At 49.8% G+C, this 14,998-nt stretch overlaps 6 protein-coding genes across 6 annotated transcripts; 1 reads left to right on the forward strand and 5 right to left on the reverse strand.

Moving 5' to 3' along the window:
• Window positions 1-287: 287 nt before the first annotated feature.
• Window positions 288-1,376, reverse strand: EDB82DRAFT_15474 (Flavinator of succinate dehydrogenase-domain-containing protein). The gene is made up of 3 exons (XM_065607078.1): window positions 1,220-1,376; window positions 938-1,165; window positions 288-883 (listed from the first exon to the last, which is right to left on the reverse strand). Exons 2-3 carry the CDS (start codon window positions 1,158-1,160, stop codon window positions 444-446), a joined length of 663 nt encoding a protein of 220 aa, XP_065465361.1. The 5' UTR covers window positions 1,161-1,165; window positions 1,220-1,376; the 3' UTR covers window positions 288-443.
• A 162-nt stretch (window positions 1,377-1,538) lies between these two features.
• Window positions 1,539-3,060, reverse strand: EDB82DRAFT_426050 (uncharacterized protein; the record flags this gene model as incomplete). The annotated part of the gene is made up of 4 exons (XM_025731783.2): window positions 1,539-1,949; window positions 2,004-2,328; window positions 2,376-2,873; window positions 2,939-3,060. 4 exons carry the CDS (start codon window positions 3,058-3,060, stop codon window positions 1,539-1,541), a joined length of 1,356 nt encoding a protein of 451 aa, XP_025590774.2.
• Window positions 3,061-3,447: 387 nt separating this feature from the next.
• Window positions 3,448-4,557, reverse strand: EDB82DRAFT_15471 (endoplasmic reticulum vesicle protein 25). Its single transcript, XM_025731782.2, has 3 exons — window positions 4,198-4,557; window positions 4,006-4,129; window positions 3,448-3,922 (listed from the first exon to the last, which is right to left on the reverse strand). The coding sequence occupies exons 1-3, from the start codon at window positions 4,393-4,395 to the stop codon at window positions 3,600-3,602; spliced, it is 645 nt and encodes a 214-aa protein (XP_025590773.1). The 5' UTR covers window positions 4,396-4,557; the 3' UTR covers window positions 3,448-3,599.
• A 141-nt stretch (window positions 4,558-4,698) lies between these two features.
• On the forward strand, window positions 4,699-5,885 carry EDB82DRAFT_483657 (U1 zinc finger-domain-containing protein). Its single transcript, XM_065608216.1, has 6 exons — window positions 4,699-4,776; window positions 4,838-4,843; window positions 4,905-5,006; window positions 5,060-5,203; window positions 5,252-5,305; window positions 5,358-5,885. Exons 1-6 carry the CDS (start codon window positions 4,767-4,769, stop codon window positions 5,621-5,623), a joined length of 582 nt encoding a protein of 193 aa, XP_065465362.1. The 5' UTR covers window positions 4,699-4,766; the 3' UTR covers window positions 5,624-5,885.
• On the reverse strand, window positions 5,886-9,236 carry EDB82DRAFT_439684 (uncharacterized protein; the record flags this gene model as incomplete). Its single annotated transcript, XM_065607786.1, has 2 exons — window positions 5,886-7,002; window positions 7,111-9,236. 2 exons carry the CDS (start codon window positions 9,234-9,236, stop codon window positions 6,180-6,182), a joined length of 2,949 nt encoding a protein of 982 aa, XP_065465363.1. The 3' UTR covers window positions 5,886-6,179.
• Window positions 9,237-13,130: 3,894 nt separating this feature from the next.
• Window positions 13,131-13,856, reverse strand: EDB82DRAFT_15874 (uncharacterized protein). Its single transcript, XM_065607087.1, has 2 exons — window positions 13,264-13,856; window positions 13,131-13,138 (listed from the first exon to the last, which is right to left on the reverse strand). The coding sequence occupies exon 1, from the start codon at window positions 13,730-13,732 to the stop codon at window positions 13,349-13,351; it is 384 nt and encodes a 127-aa protein (XP_065465364.1). The 5' UTR covers window positions 13,733-13,856; the 3' UTR covers window positions 13,131-13,138; window positions 13,264-13,348.
• Window positions 13,857-14,998: the final 1,142 nt, after the last annotated feature.

Raw genomic sequence — 14,998 nt, forward strand, 5'->3', positions numbered from 1 at the left:
GACGAAACGAGACAAGATGATGCGCCTTTTTCTTCTCACTCAACGCCTACTTGTTCATTTCTGGTTCTACTCTCTTTGAGGTTTTGGAAGGCTCTTTTAGATGTGTAGTTCTTGTGTCTTTTGTGCCATTAGAAAAGGAATGGGATGAGAGTGGCAGTTGGCATCTTACAACGTTGGTATAGTTCTCTTGACCTTGGAAGCATGAGAGAGGAAGCGCTGTGTTTTGTTTTGAAAGCACAAAGACTCATACTTATATATATCCTTCTTGTTCTTTCTTGATAATTAACCAACGCATCTTACAATGCTGTGCATGCTCTATCTTGAGATTTAAAATTCTAGGCCCTATGGCCGTGATGATACATGGTGTTTGACGTATAGTACAATGACTTCGTTATCTTCTACAAAACAATCGTCGACATATCCCTCATTCGAATAGTAAGGGTTTAATTCTTGACCTCGGCAGGTCCCAGAGGAGGCATGAAGCCCATGCCACCGCCTTCACCACCGTCAACGCTACGGCTTCGCACGTGAGCCCTCAACTTCTCGAGGATCTCACTGTCCTTCCAGCGCGAGGGCACAGGTCTGTAAGCAGCCTTGAAGTTACCCACGGTCTGCGCCCACTCGCCCGAAGGAGGCTGGCGGGTAACCTGGTCGGCTGTTGGCTTGGCGTCGATGTTGTTGGTAGATGGAGAGTCGGCGGATGAAGGGTTCGTCGAAGAAAGCTCCTCCTTCTGTGTGGCCCAGTAGTAAATGTCCCAATCGTTCTCGTCAAGAATACGGTCGTACTGGTCAAGAAGCTCGGGAGACAGGGAAGAAAGGTGTGCGGCTGCAAAGGTGGAGAGGAGAAGATCAGACTCGAGGGTTCCGCGCTTTCGTGACTGGTCTATTTGAGTCTGGTGTTAGTAATACTTCGTTTGGATGCTGGATTGCGACGTACAGACGAGGCGAGCTCGCTTAGTGGCATCGTCTTCGCCGACTCGACGCAGAGGCTCGACTCTGAACTTTGCGCCCTGAAGTTCGCCAACCTCAAACTCCTGAGAAGAAACGTTGTCGGATCGCAGTGAAACGGTTGTAGAGAGGGGTCGGACGGGTCGAACGGGGATGGAGACAAAGCGGCGGGCGGCGACCGGGCGCAGCGAGCGCGAGATGAAAGAAGCCATGACTGCTATGTTTATGTTACAATTATGTGATGTCGTCGGTATGTTAAACGATAGGTTACTTTGATGGTGTTTGTAAGTGAATCGGGAAAATAGTGGCAAACAAAATAAATGCGGCGTCGGTCGTTGACGTCGAGATTCCGAAACTTAAGAACCGAGGCCGAATAATAATTTCGATGTCGGCGCGGGTGGGTCCGGGGAAGGATCTCTATCTATCACTCAGGGTTCGGCAGATGACTTACACCATCGATACTGTAGAAAGCATCATATCGCTGAGAAGATTCACTTCATAGACACAATAACACCATTTTTGTTTGTAAATATTTTTTATATCTCCCTTCTCGTACATACGAACGAATCCATATCCTGTTGTCTCCATGTCTAAGCAGACTTCTCAACCGTACGGTCAGGCAGCTCAGTCTTCTTTTCCTCGGGCTTCTTTTCAGCCTTCTCTTTCTTCTTATCCTCCTTGGGCTTAGGGTTGGGATTTCCGGCCCACTGTAGTCTTCTGGGCTTCATGAATGACTCGAGAACCTCGTCTGTAACAGCAGCTCGTCGCTCCTGGAAGCTCTGGACAACAGGCTGGAGAGCCTCAATGGCCATCTTCTTCAACTCACCCGTGAGAAGGGATCCGCTCTTGTAGTCGTCATAAACCTTCTGGAGCTTCTCATCATCATCCTCAAAGTAGGTGAGGTAGATGTAAGACACATCGACATCAGGGTTTCCTCCCTTCTCACGGTGCTCCTCGAGTGTCTCTCGGCCACCGCTGAAGGCAAACTTGTTGATTTTGTTCTGGAAGTTCTTTTGTCAGTATTCGCTCTCCAGGATCACTAATTTTCTGCGCACCTTAATTTGCTTAGCAGTATCGGTCATGAAAATGGCCGAGTTGGGGTTCGAAGATGACATCTTGCCACCGGCGCCCTGGAGGGCAGTGAGGAACTTGGAGTGGATCAAAGCAGGCTTTGGTGAAGGGTTCTTCATGCGGTGGGCGTTATCTCGGACGAGTCGGAAGTAAGGGTCCTGGTCGATACCCATGGGAATCAAGCACTGGATCTTGCCAAGCGCCTTTGTTCGGACAGTAGCGGGCTCGTCAGACCAAATCTCGGGGTATGATGTCGCAAAAGCAGCGACACACTGCACCGAGGGGAAGAAAATCTTGCCGATGTTGGAGCTATATCAAGTCAGTATTGGAGTCGAGCGTGCAATTCATCAACCTACCTCCCATCGAAGCCAAACGCTCCACGGACCTGGTTAAAGGTGACCAGCTTGGAGAACTCCCAGGCGTTCATGAGGAAATGGTTGCTCAAGTACTTGAGATCGCTGTAGAGGAAAGTCTTCTTCTGGTCGAAACCAAGCGCAATAATATCTCGAGCATTCTCCATGGCATATGCCAGAGTCTCCTCAAATGTCAAATTGTCCTTGAATAGCGCCTTCTCATCATCCGTCAACATGAAAACCAGGGGCACATCAAAGACATCTTGCAGCCACTTTGTGAACTCGAGAGGGATTGTGTGGCCAAGATGAAGACTACCGGTGCTGGGACCGCGACCAGTGTAGAGGAAGAAGGGCTCGCCGTGCTCGTACTTGGTGAGGATCTTGTCGAAGTCGCGATGGCTGAAAAAGAGGCCGCGTCGGAGCCAGCGATGGGGCTTCTTGCCTGTCACTTGCTCGAATCGCTCGAGAAGCGCATGGTCAATCTTTGAGGTCTTCCACTTCCTTGTTATATACTGTCAGCTTCAATGTGCAACTCTGGTACGTTTGGTTTGGGGTGTGGCGCTCACGAGCAAATGGCATCGTAGTCAATGGCAGCAACTTCGCCATTCTCGCCTTGAGCTCCCTCAACGGACCAGGGGTTAATATCCTGGTCCTGAACAGCAGTCGCGGGAGGGTTGAGATCGGCCATGATTTCGATTTGGCCTTGGTGGTGAACGTTGTAGAGGTCTTCTTTGTTCTGTCCAAGTATCGCGGGGTCTTTCTTCTAAGAGGTGGTGGGTATGGAGGGGCAGCTCAGGCTTCAGCACCTTCCCAAGTTGAGTCACGGAATGAGTGGCAGCGCACCAACCAAAATTGACCTTCCGCCACAATTGATATTGCCAAGCACGCGCCACAGTTAGAACTCTCCTCTGCACTTTCAACATCAACCAGTACTACTTAGCATTGATATGTATAGACGTTAAATTATTCTCTTTCATGACTTTTGTTACACTCGACCCTTCCAAACAGATTCTAGGTCTGGCAAGTACCAAGCCTGCTTCTAATCCCAATCATATACCTGCCACGAATTCCAACGCCAACATGTTGAAGAACTTGGTCCACTTACACAGCCACATCTACAGATCAAGGACTGCACAATAAGATTCATTCATGGTCTTTAGATGATGTCCGACTCTTTATGATACCAATGAGCTTCGTCGTAGACAATGCGCATGTAAAAACACTCTTTTAGATAAGATGCTTGGATCGGAAGTATGCGCGGAGGTACATGATCTGCCAAGCCCAGAGGCCAACGAGGAGCCAGGTGGTAGCAATACCGAACCACTTGACACGGTTGTTGGTGCTCTCATTGGTATCCCGGAGCTTCTGCTCTCGGGAGCGGAGGTACTCCATCTCGGTAACAAGCTCGCTGGTGATTTCCTCAATACGGCGGAGCTCAGCCTCGACAGGCTTAAGCTTCTCGGTGGCCTGGATGGCGGACCAATCCTTAGCATCGGCACCGATATCGATATCGAGTTCAATGTGACGGGTAGGGCTGTTAAGTCGTTGAGCTAAAGAATTGTCAGTATGTTGTTAGGTAGGAACAGGAGCTTGGCATGTGATCCATGACATGCTTGGATCCGAGTAGACGTACAGCCGGAGGCAATGTTCTCAAAGCAAACATCGAAAGCAGCGTCGGCGTGAGAAGTAAAGACAGTTCTTGACTCTCCAACAACGTCCCTGGGACGACCGTACTCGTTGCCAACGGCATCACGAATCTGCAATCATGCATGTTAGACTAATTTTCCAATTCAGACCAATCTGTCCTCAATCTGGCGCAACGTACGTAGAGGTTCACCACCATGCCATCGCCCTTGTAGCCATCGACAGTCGCTGTCACCACAACAAGGGTGTCCTTTCCGACAAAGTTGCGAACACAGCGCTCCTTGGATCCTGCGATAAGGTCGAACTTGAGAGCGCTAACGGAGCTAACGAGCAGCAGAACGCTGCAGAAATACTGCAGCAATGATTTTTGGAGAGCCATTGTCGTGGTCGGACGCTGTGTCAGGTAATCGAGAATTCGGTCTTCCTCTCCCAGTGTTGAATCGTATCGTGGATGGTAGGTTGGAGAGGAAAGGCTACGTAGGATAGTTCTACTACAGTTACACAAGGGGCTTGCACTGGAGTCTAAACTGAAAGGTGTCCCAGTCGAAGCTGTGCCCCACAAGCGGAAAGAGGGTGCCCCTGAGTTAGCCAATTATATGTAGCCTTGGCATTGGCCTTGTCGCCGCCATCACGTGTGGGGCAGCCTCGTCAACTTCCAGATGTTTTCGCGCCTGAGCTTTAAACTGAACGTATAACTATATCATTGCTCATCAATTATTCACATAATAGCGATCGCGCATTGCTTTCAAGATGCCCAAATGTAAGTTTGACCTCGAATCGTCTAATAAACATCTAAAAACTCCTGCTAACTCTTATCACAGTCTTCTGTAAGCTCCTCCAATACGCGCGAATCAACAAAGACCCCTCCGACTGACATCTTATTACCAGGCGACTACTGCGATGTTTACCTCACGCACGACTCCATGAGCGTGCGCAAGGCTCATAACAGCGGCCGAAACCATCTACGAAATGTAGTCGATTACTACGAACGTACGCTACTTCTCCAACGCGCGATGCGATCTTGCAACTAACAACATCGGTAGAAATTGGCCACGAGAAGGCCCAGTCTGTCATTGACTCAATCACATCTTCTTATGCTGCCGAGGGCCAAGCCCACGCGAACCCTATGCTTCCTCAGAATCAGCCTGGCCACGGCTTTCCCCCGCCTCCCTTCGGCTTCCCAGGTGGTAAGTACTGAAATCGTCATGAGGAAACACAAGACTAACATGCTTCAGGTATTCCTCCTCCATTCCCCGGAATGCCCGGCGCACCTCCTGGACAATTTCCTCGTAAGTCCTCCTTACGATCTTCGCGTATGAGAACGAACCTAACTCCAAACAGCACCTCCTGGCGGCGGTCGAGGTATGCCTCCTATGCCTCCATTCCCAGGGGCCAATGGCATGGGCATTCCTCCTAACGGTTTTCCTTTCCCTCCTCCTGGTGGCTTCCCATTCCCTCCTCCAGGAGCTCCTGGCGCTCCCGGTGCCGCGTTCCCCGGTATGCCCGGTATGCCTCCGCCTGGTCAGGGTTTCCCTCCCGGTGGTATTCCACCACCTGGATTTGCCCCTCCTGGCGCAGGACCCCCTCCTGGACACGAGAAGCGATAAGCTTCTACTGAGTGGCTAGGGACGAGTTTGGGGCTGGTTTTGCCCATAGCATTGTTGGCGAATTAGGCGTTAAGGCAGTATCTGGGAAAATGGAAAGTATCGCCAGCCTGAGATACTACAGGGTTAGAATCGAAGAACTTTTTTATCCTTCTTCCAAATGGCTACAATTTTGATTACATCAATCACAACTCTTTTCAGTGTATGTAAATGGTGTCAACAGTCGATCGCCTCTTATCTACTGCCTCTTCAGACACAAGCAAATTGATTGATATATATATATGCATTAGTTATCTTACATGAACAGCCACTCCTGCCCAGTAGCAACGTGCAAATGTCCTCCAAATATCATTCCATATAGACCATTTCGTAACAAAATTCCAGATGGCAAGCATAAACATAACCGTTTTCGTAATCCCCCATCATTCGTAAAGCGTGAATCATCTCTGTCGTGAACCTTTTGTCTTTATATCTTCTGAGTAGCAATAGCTGTCTACCTCTCATAATTTCCCCGAGAATAACCCCTTTTGCTGATAACACAGCCAAACTAGGCACCAGCTCAACGGGATACGATACTTTCATATGATTGGTAATGGTCGCGGGCAGTGCTCGATCGAATCACTTCTCCGACCCCATCACGAACTTCTTTCGGCCCGCTAATTTTCTTGCGGAGCTCCTGCGAACGCTTTTCGCGTCTCTTCTCGCTGAATCTACGCGGAAGATTCTGCAGCTCCTCTAGCTTACTTCCAAGAGAAAGCCGTCTCTTTTCCTTGGCGGCTCGCCTGTGAACACTGTTGGCTCGCCAAAACGATTTCTTAACATCACCGTCCGCAGAGTGTGGTCTCTCATCGTCGTTGTAGTTTCGTCGCAACGAATCAAAACTCGAGCGGTGCCTCATAACTCGTAGGTTTCCGCTCGCGGTTCGTCCAATAGTGCGGCGTTCAGTAGTAGGCCAATCGTAGCTCGTATAATGGGAATCCTCTCGAGACGGAAGGACGGCAAATGTGCGCTTCACTCTGGAGCTGAAACTTCTCTGTGGTCCCTTGGGTCGGTTGTCCACTGGAGGATATCGATAGACCTCATCAGCTGGTTCAGCCGGCCAATGAATATCGCAATCATCGTCGCAGTCTCCGTCACATTCGTACAAATCATCGCTAGACCATTGGGGGCGCCAAAAAGGATGCAGCTTGTCCTCCTCCACAGGACTATCGTCGGGACTAGGATATTCGGGCTCAATTTCCATGGTTGGCATGCCTTTGATACGGCCAGTTCGCGAAAGCGATAGAGTCCGTGAAAGGAAGCTCGAGGGTCTTCGTGAAGGTGGTGTATAATCAACTGAGTGGCGTCGTGTACGGTTGAAAGCTCGACGGACCACAGAAGGTCTGCGGGGTGGCTTCTCGTTCATTGCCTCAAAGTAGTTGCCCATTAGCGCCATCTTCTCGTGAGCAGGAGTCGTTCCTGACGGTGTCGCGGGGATAAAATTGATGAACGGCGGATGGCTCGGTGGCTCTGGGGGCGCTCGAGGGTTTCGGAGTGGTGAGTCAACATCTGCGAGAGAAAGATTTGGCTGAGGTGTGTTGGGAATTTCTTCTGATGAGTCTGTTGATAGTTGAACGTCCAAGTCTTCCTCGGCCTCCGACTGTGTCTGATCTGTTGACTCGGAGGGCTTTACGGAATGGTCAACCATCAACAGAGATGAGTTCTGGTGAGGATACATCTGCACCGCCTGAGCTTCCGAGACCACTGGATTTGTTCCGTTTGTGTCAACAGAAGCCTGCGAAAATGGCGTGTTTCGTGAGCCATATCCTTTCGTGTTCAAAAACTCATCGTGGTGTTCCGAGCTTGACAGCCGACGGCTTTGAGAAGGGCTTGAGAGCGTCTGCGTTGTCTGAGCTGCCTGTGAAAATCGAATGTCGGGCACTTCCTGCGTATCCTTCTTCTTATTGAGATATTCCTGCAAAGCATTGTGAAGTTTCATGCTTTCGGCCGTCAATGAACTGGCCCTTGAGCCATTGCGGCTGGTAGGAGCAGAAAGAGAGGACGAGCGGGCAGGTATAACAGGGGGGTAATCCATGGTTCTCTCATCCGAGCTTTCGGATGCAGAGTACGAACGACCACGAACCGGGCGCCGAACAATAGGTGGCTCACTCCTTCTAGAGGAAGAATCGTTTACTGTGGAGCTGACACTGGTCACAGTCGTCGTCTGGCTTGACCGTCGGCTAGAACGAGACCTCAACGACGGTTCTCTCGATTTAGTCTTGTGGGACGACAACCGATCAGGCACAACAACCACTGGTATAGCACCGGTTTTCCGGATCTCGCGTCGAGCTCTGCTACTCGAGATAGAATTGGTCGTCACGTTTGAAGACTGGCTCTCAGATTTAGGAGCACTTGGTCGTGTTCGCATCCGTGCATCATTTTGCAATCTCTCCGACTTGAGAGAATCTGTTGTTGACACAGATGACGCATTGGTAGGTTCTCGTAAAAGGGTTTGTTTCCGCACATGGCGCAGAGTTCTCTGTCTCTTTGGGGTCGTATCCAAAAGATATGCCTCTACAACAGTTGAGACAGTAGATTTGTTTGAGGCGACAGACATTCTGCGTGGGTCAGAACTTGTGATGGTACTTGATGCAACTGATGAAGGAGCATCACGAGTCGAAAGGGCTCTTGTGGAAAGCACTTCGGCTCTCTGGTGTAAAGGCATTCCCCGCACAGCTTTAGCGGCTTGTGTTGATGTGACCGTGTTTGACTCGATGAGCTTTGCCCTCCTGGCTGGACTTGAACGCATAACTTCCAGTGGTTCAGGGCGCTTCTTGACAGTGACCATTCTTTGCAGATTGTGGTCCCATTCCTGCTCTACCTCGCTCACGGAGCCCCAGTCACTATCGTTGTGGCCCCAGTCCCCTCCAAGTGACCTGGATACGCTGCTCCCCTCTGATCGAGGCGCAAAATTGGCCAAAGCCGAGGCCAGTGCGTCAGGTCTAGGAATGCGGTTACTTGTGTCGGAAACGTGACGAACATTCGGTCGCGAGTTCTTGGTGTTTGCAGATTTGCCCTCATCCTCTGATGATATAGGGTCCTCCCGGGCAGTCGTAAAGGAGCCAGATTGAGATTCTCCGATGGTAGTATTTGAACCAGCACGGTCGCCAGCAACAGGCCTCAATAGTTTTGGGCGGCTTGTGGAATGGTGAGGCGGCGTCACATCAGGCGTAGGCGGGCTCTTCTGGTTAGGAGGCGTCGAAGGCGAACGTAGATGGGATGGCTGGGGAGTCCGTAACGCAATATCGGTTGCAGCGGGGCTACTAGTCTTGCCGGAGGATTTGTCAGAAGGCTGGCGCGAATGTCTCGGTGGAGTTGGTGGCAGATCCGGGCCGCTGCTTATCCTCCGTGACTGATGTTTAAGAGTTCGTGGACTTGATGGCTGTTTGCCATTGCTGGAACGAGAGGTATCAACAACCAGACCATATCTAGTTGAAGGACTTGCTACTCGTATAGGCAACTCAGATGCTCTTTCGGAGCGTGGTCGCGGCAGGGTTTTGTGTCTTTTGAATTGCAGCTGACCTGTTGGGCTGGCCTCGAAGGGTGCTTTGGAGGGATAATCGGCGGATGGTGCCATCATGACTGGCGATGAGATGGAATGTGCACCCGAGAGCATGACTTTGGTTTATTAGAGATCTTTAAAACTTTTGCTTCGCGACAACAATGTTGGGACGGTTTAGTATTGGCATGCTGGCAGCCATCGGACAGAAGCAGGGTTTTAGAACAGTTGCGGAACACAACATGAACAAGTTAGACGGTAGTCCGAGACATGCAAGCAAGTAGGCGACGCGCCTCAAGGGTAATGGCAGGTCTCAATCAGAAAGCGACAGTTGAACGCGGCTACGGACGTGAACCGGCACGCCGAACACAATCGCAAACCTGGCTTAAATAGTTGCGTCCAAGGTCGAGCGCGACAGTCGAAAGCGCATGCTGGGATGAAAGAGTCCGAATTATAATCGCGTCAAAATTGGTATATGTATGATGAGTTATATTGATTACCAGCGGGCTGTGGTTAAAACAACCACGGGTGAAGAGGCTGGCATAGAACAAAGACGAAAAAAACGGGTGAGGTAAGATGACGAGAGAGAAGATGAAGAGGCGTCTTGAGCGAGGTATAGAGCCAGCCAGTAGAGTAGAGTAGGAGATAGATGGATGACGGGGGTGTGGAGGACCCGACCATACCATGGAAGCCCAGAAGAAGCAAGTCCCATCAAGGGTCAAAAGGGAGGGGGCAGTAGTGGGACGCGCTAAAGAGAGGCAAGTTTCCAGCAGTCCTCAGTGGTCTTGGGAGACTTGTTTCAGTGGTCCCAGTGTGCATTTCACGAGCTGCAGTGGTCCGACGGGCTCGAGTCGCAAAGTGCAGGAGCGACTCGTCGAGTCCATCACAGTGTCCGTTCCCCGTTTAGATTGGGGGTTTGGATTAAACAACAACGGGGACTCAGCTACGACTGAGTCAATCTAGGCCATTCATCAACCGACCAAGACAAAGAGAATAAAGGTGTCAAATCTAGAACTCTTGCAGTAACTGTCGAGTCACTGGCCAGCCCACTTACATGCGTTCGGGGTTAGAATGCAATGCAATGGTGGACGAATACCACGGCTGAACCGCCGTGACACAAAGAGGCCAAGCGAGTCTTGTGAGCGACAAGTGAACAAGCGATTGCTGGGACGGTCCGAAGGGCGCTTCCCATGGGCGCAAGGGACATAAAGTTTCTTTGACGGTGAAGTAGCTTGGCAGCTTAGTCTAGACAGTTTGCTGTATGCTGCTTTGAGCATTCTATTGGGCAAAGCCAGACGTCTCAATTAAGGCTAAAACTCACGTTGTTTCCTCGTACTGTGAGACAGTGCGTGCGCGTGTGTGTGTGCGAAGAGAAGAGGAGGGAGAATCGCTTCAAACTTGGTGGATACGATATGCAGCATTGGAGGCCAGACTCGTGGGTGTTGGGGTTGGGGGAGACAATCCTGGTTAATTGCTATTTCTTTTATTCAACCTTCATTGTCGAGAGGAACTGAAGTAGAAAAAAACGCAAGGATCATAACCTGTCTTTGAAGCATAGAAAGAAGAAACAAACTGCCCCGCCCCTAATCGATGTACGGCGATGATGCAAGACAGTAGTACCAATAGCAGTTGCAGTTATCAAGCAAATTGATGGCTGGCTGAATATGCCTCTCTACATACACCGACGCGCATGAGTTCTGAAAAGCCCTCTCTCTTTGTTCGTGCATCCTTCTTTGGACAGTAGCCCCCGCGTCCGCCCATATCTTTGTCCCTGACTCTTCTATTCATCCTTCTCACCATAGCACTTGGATGAATCACATCTCTTGAATGCTACCCGCTTCGCAACACCACCAAGTTTCCATGTCGCGGGGACGAATCCGCTGCGTCGGAGGCGTAACCCTACCGACTTTAGAACAAGACCACTAGATCTAAAAAGAATAAACGGCAACCTTGAGCTTCTGCAAGCCAGCATAGGTACTGTCTTGATCAGCCACTCACCTCCCAGAGCACCTCTCCAACTGAATTCGCTCACAGCCCTCACGTCCCTCTTTTCTCCTGCCATTGCATGCTCGTAAACCGAATCAGAATCCTTTTTCTGCAGGTCTTGCAGAGCGGAGCGAAGACCAGCCTTTCTCTTTCTGTACATTGTCCTCGTCGGGGCTGAGATAGGCAGGTATCGACTGATGCTGTCAATCGACTGCAGCTCATGAACCGCCAACGGTCCCATTTAATGCTGGTTTACATCGTTATACCTTCCTGACCTTGTTCATTTGTCGCGAATCGACACTTAACAAGAATATGAGCATGAATGCTACGCTCTGAGACAATGCTGAAGGCAATGGCCTCACACGTCTCAGATTCAGCCCTGCAGACGGACGCTTAGCCCGCTGATTAGTGTGCTATATCACGAAGACTCTCAGTTCCTGACTACTTGGAAGTCCCTGAGTCCCTGCATCTCGGATGAAGGTGGTGTTCCTGAAATTTGACATTTGATCAACCCGTGATAGTTGCATGTTGTCATATACTCGAACGCTTCGGCCAACGAAGGTATACGATAATATTTTCTCATTTTTCATATTGAAATCTCATACTGATGTAGCAGTATCAAAGCATACCATACATCCATCATCAGCGATTTCCAAAAGCAAGGACTAAGCTTCATATAGGTAGATTGGTAGTATCTACGTCATAGCTCTAACTCCAGCTGCTACTCGGTTACCCTATAGCTAACTGTACCACTTTTCGTTGTGTTTAAGTGTGTGAGTTGACGATCGACACATATGTCATCAAGTTATTCTACACCATGATTGTGGGGAGGGGGGGGGGGTTAACTCGTTATCAGATGAGGGTATCACCAACATGATCAAGTCGTGGTCAACAACCACACAGCATCGCTAACATAGTAATGACAAGTAGACATGGGGGTACAGGATGCATGAAAGTAGAAGAGAACAACAAGGAACCTAACAAGAACACACTTAGTAGAGTGACATCGCGTGGGACAGGGAAAACGAACTATAAGGGCTTTCCACAAGCGGCATAAACACTTGCTGATATGGTGTGATCAGCAATATGAAGATAAGAAAACAGTGAGATGCAAGGCTAGGTACACAGGTAAGTAAGCAGGCCTCAGGAAATTAGAAAGCTTGGCTTTTGTCTTCTGAGAACTTCAGAGATGGAATCAGTGGATCAGTTTATGTCATTTTACACTACAGTACACCCTTAGCTCACCCATTTAACCTGCAAGGCTAATAAAGCTCAGAGGAACTTTCCATTGCCCCTTGGAGTAGGTGGTAGTAAATATGTATTTTATGAACAAATGCTACTCATCATGCGACGTTCTGTATGTGTAACTCGACTTCAATTCTGCTCCTACCTCGACTGCCCGGCGCATATGTCACGTGTCATTAGAAAAAACACTGATCATGTTTGCCTGTGATGATTCCTTGATGTGATAAATTCCACTGTTGTCCAAACAACATCACGCCGATTACTCAAAGTTCCTTCATAAAATCGACTTTTCCCAATTGAACTTACCCCTTGCTTCTGACCCTCATGGCATCCGCTATTTTGAGGGCTCGAGCGTACGGCACCATGCCGAGCCGGTTACTCGAGCTGATGATCCCCACTACTGGTGCAGTTTAAACAAAAAATCGAACAGGGGCGGTTTGATAAGCTTATAGCGCAGAGAGGATGAACATACAAAGCTATCCGACCATCACCAAGTCCCCGCAACAAGTTTCTGTGGTGGGAAAGAGAAGAAAAGGTTTAGCCTCCATCCAGATCTCAAGACTCGGAAGATCCCTTGATGGTCACTTGCGCCTCTGGTCACTGGACTTCGTAACAAAGAGGTCATCGTACGAGAAACGAAGGGAATGAAGCAATCATCATCGCTGCTGGGACTGGACGATGCGGGGAGAAAGTGATATGGATGGACGAACAGAGATACGACCCGCTGTCGAATTCGTATGGCAGGCAGCCTTGTTAATTCCCTCAAGTTAGGTATCGCGCCTTATCCCCTGTCCAAACCAAGTCTGGCTGTACCCGCAGAATGTTCGACTGACCGATGTCACCTAGACGAGGGCTGGCTGGAAGACTCACTCACATTGTGCAGTGTTGGAAGACTGAAGCTGAGTCTGAACTCAAATTTTTACCACGGATATCTCCATGGCGTAACTTGGATGAAACGATCAAAACAACAACTTGCGAATCCGAACGAAACGGCTGGATGATATATTTATCAAAGCCGCTGACACGGCTTCTTGTAAGCTTACTGGATGACGATCGCCGACGCTAGAATCGGAGGCTGTGGCTATGGTACTAAAACAAGCCACAGGGCCTACATCAACTACGTAACTGACGGGTGGTAGATGGTAAAGTTTCTCGTGCAACCTGGCAACGTTACCACGAAAGTTTTTACCACGATCCCCCCACCCTGTCATTTTTAGGGTAGGTATTCTCGAACCAGTGACAGGTTGACACTTTGGAAGATACCACGAGCCACATGAAAAGGGTGTGGTCAATACGAAGAGCAAAATAGATAACGAGTCGCTGTGCGAATGGGAATGTTCCATATGGCCATGCTTTGCAAGCGAAGGGCACAGCAAATGAACAAAGAAGGGTGTTGGTCAAAGTCACTTGCCAACTGACTGACTCACCCAGCGGGTCAAGAGGATACGGTGCTCGAGGCTTATTATTTTGCGCGATAGCACAATCCGAGATCTCCAGACCCTTGTCTCCAGTCTTCAGTCTCCAGTCCCCAACTACACATTATTCTATTCTAAGTTACGATCTATTTGGAGATCGAGAACCCAAAACTGGGATTAAAGCCACGAGGCCTCGTATGAAGTCATCGGTTGAACTGGAGGCCGTTGAAACGAAACGTTCCAGTTATTTCCATCGTTGGTTTTTACCAGCTTCGGCGATCTACCTTGTTGAGGCTCTGGCCTAGAGGGACGGCTCCATCTCGGAGCATGCCCTGGATAATGGCAAATGTGGCTGACCGGCAGGCCCGGCGCTGGGCACAAAAGCCCATGGGACAGGACTGGGCTAGCTTTCCGTGGGCGAAGAACGCCATATTCCAAGAATAGCCACCTTTCAATTCTTGGTGGCAGCCTTACACCACTCATGGCAGACTGACGTTACGTCTGCCATTCCCAATTAACTTGTGGTTTAAGCTTTCTCACAAGATCGAATCGTTGCATGCTGACATAGCCACACCATGCGATGCGCGTAGGGTTCCGATCTGGATTGTCCATCAGTCCCCGGACCCTCCCGTTTTAATTGTGCAGAGCAGAGTGGACATACTGCATATAATGTTGCCTGCCAAGGTTTGGGTCACTATTGCTGGGGCGATGGAGAGAAAATTTGAAATTGTAAAGCTCGGTGAGCTTGGGAGCTATCACCGTGGGGCACGTCTGCAAAGCTTTGCTCTAGACTTTGCTAGGTGCAGTTGAGCGACATGGTAGCATGGCTACATGGCTACTACGGCCCGCTGCAAGTTGTCGATAACAGGGCCAAGACAAACATCACGGCTCTTTTGGGCCATGTATGCCTATTCGGGACTGGGAGGAATGCCGTGAGTGGTCACTAACATCTGACAACAATACGGAAAGATCCAGGGTATTGGCACCGGACAAGTCCACCCTACCCACACCTCGTATCCATCGTTAGCATTTTCAACAGCCACTACTTCGGCATGGCTTATCATCAGCCCTGCTAGTAACACCGCCGAACTAGTCGGCCGCCATTCGCCTGGAATAGAATCGAATTAACCATGAGTTAGTCGGCTCCGCCCTATCTCGCTTACATACCCAACAAACTGGGCCACCATGTTGATG

This window comes from Fusarium venenatum (assembly GCF_020744135.1).
Source record: "Fusarium venenatum strain MPI-CAGE-CH-0201 chromosome Unknown EDB82scaffold_1, whole genome shotgun sequence".
In the NCBI taxonomy this organism is placed as follows: Eukaryota; Fungi; Ascomycota; class Sordariomycetes; order Hypocreales; family Nectriaceae; genus Fusarium; species Fusarium venenatum.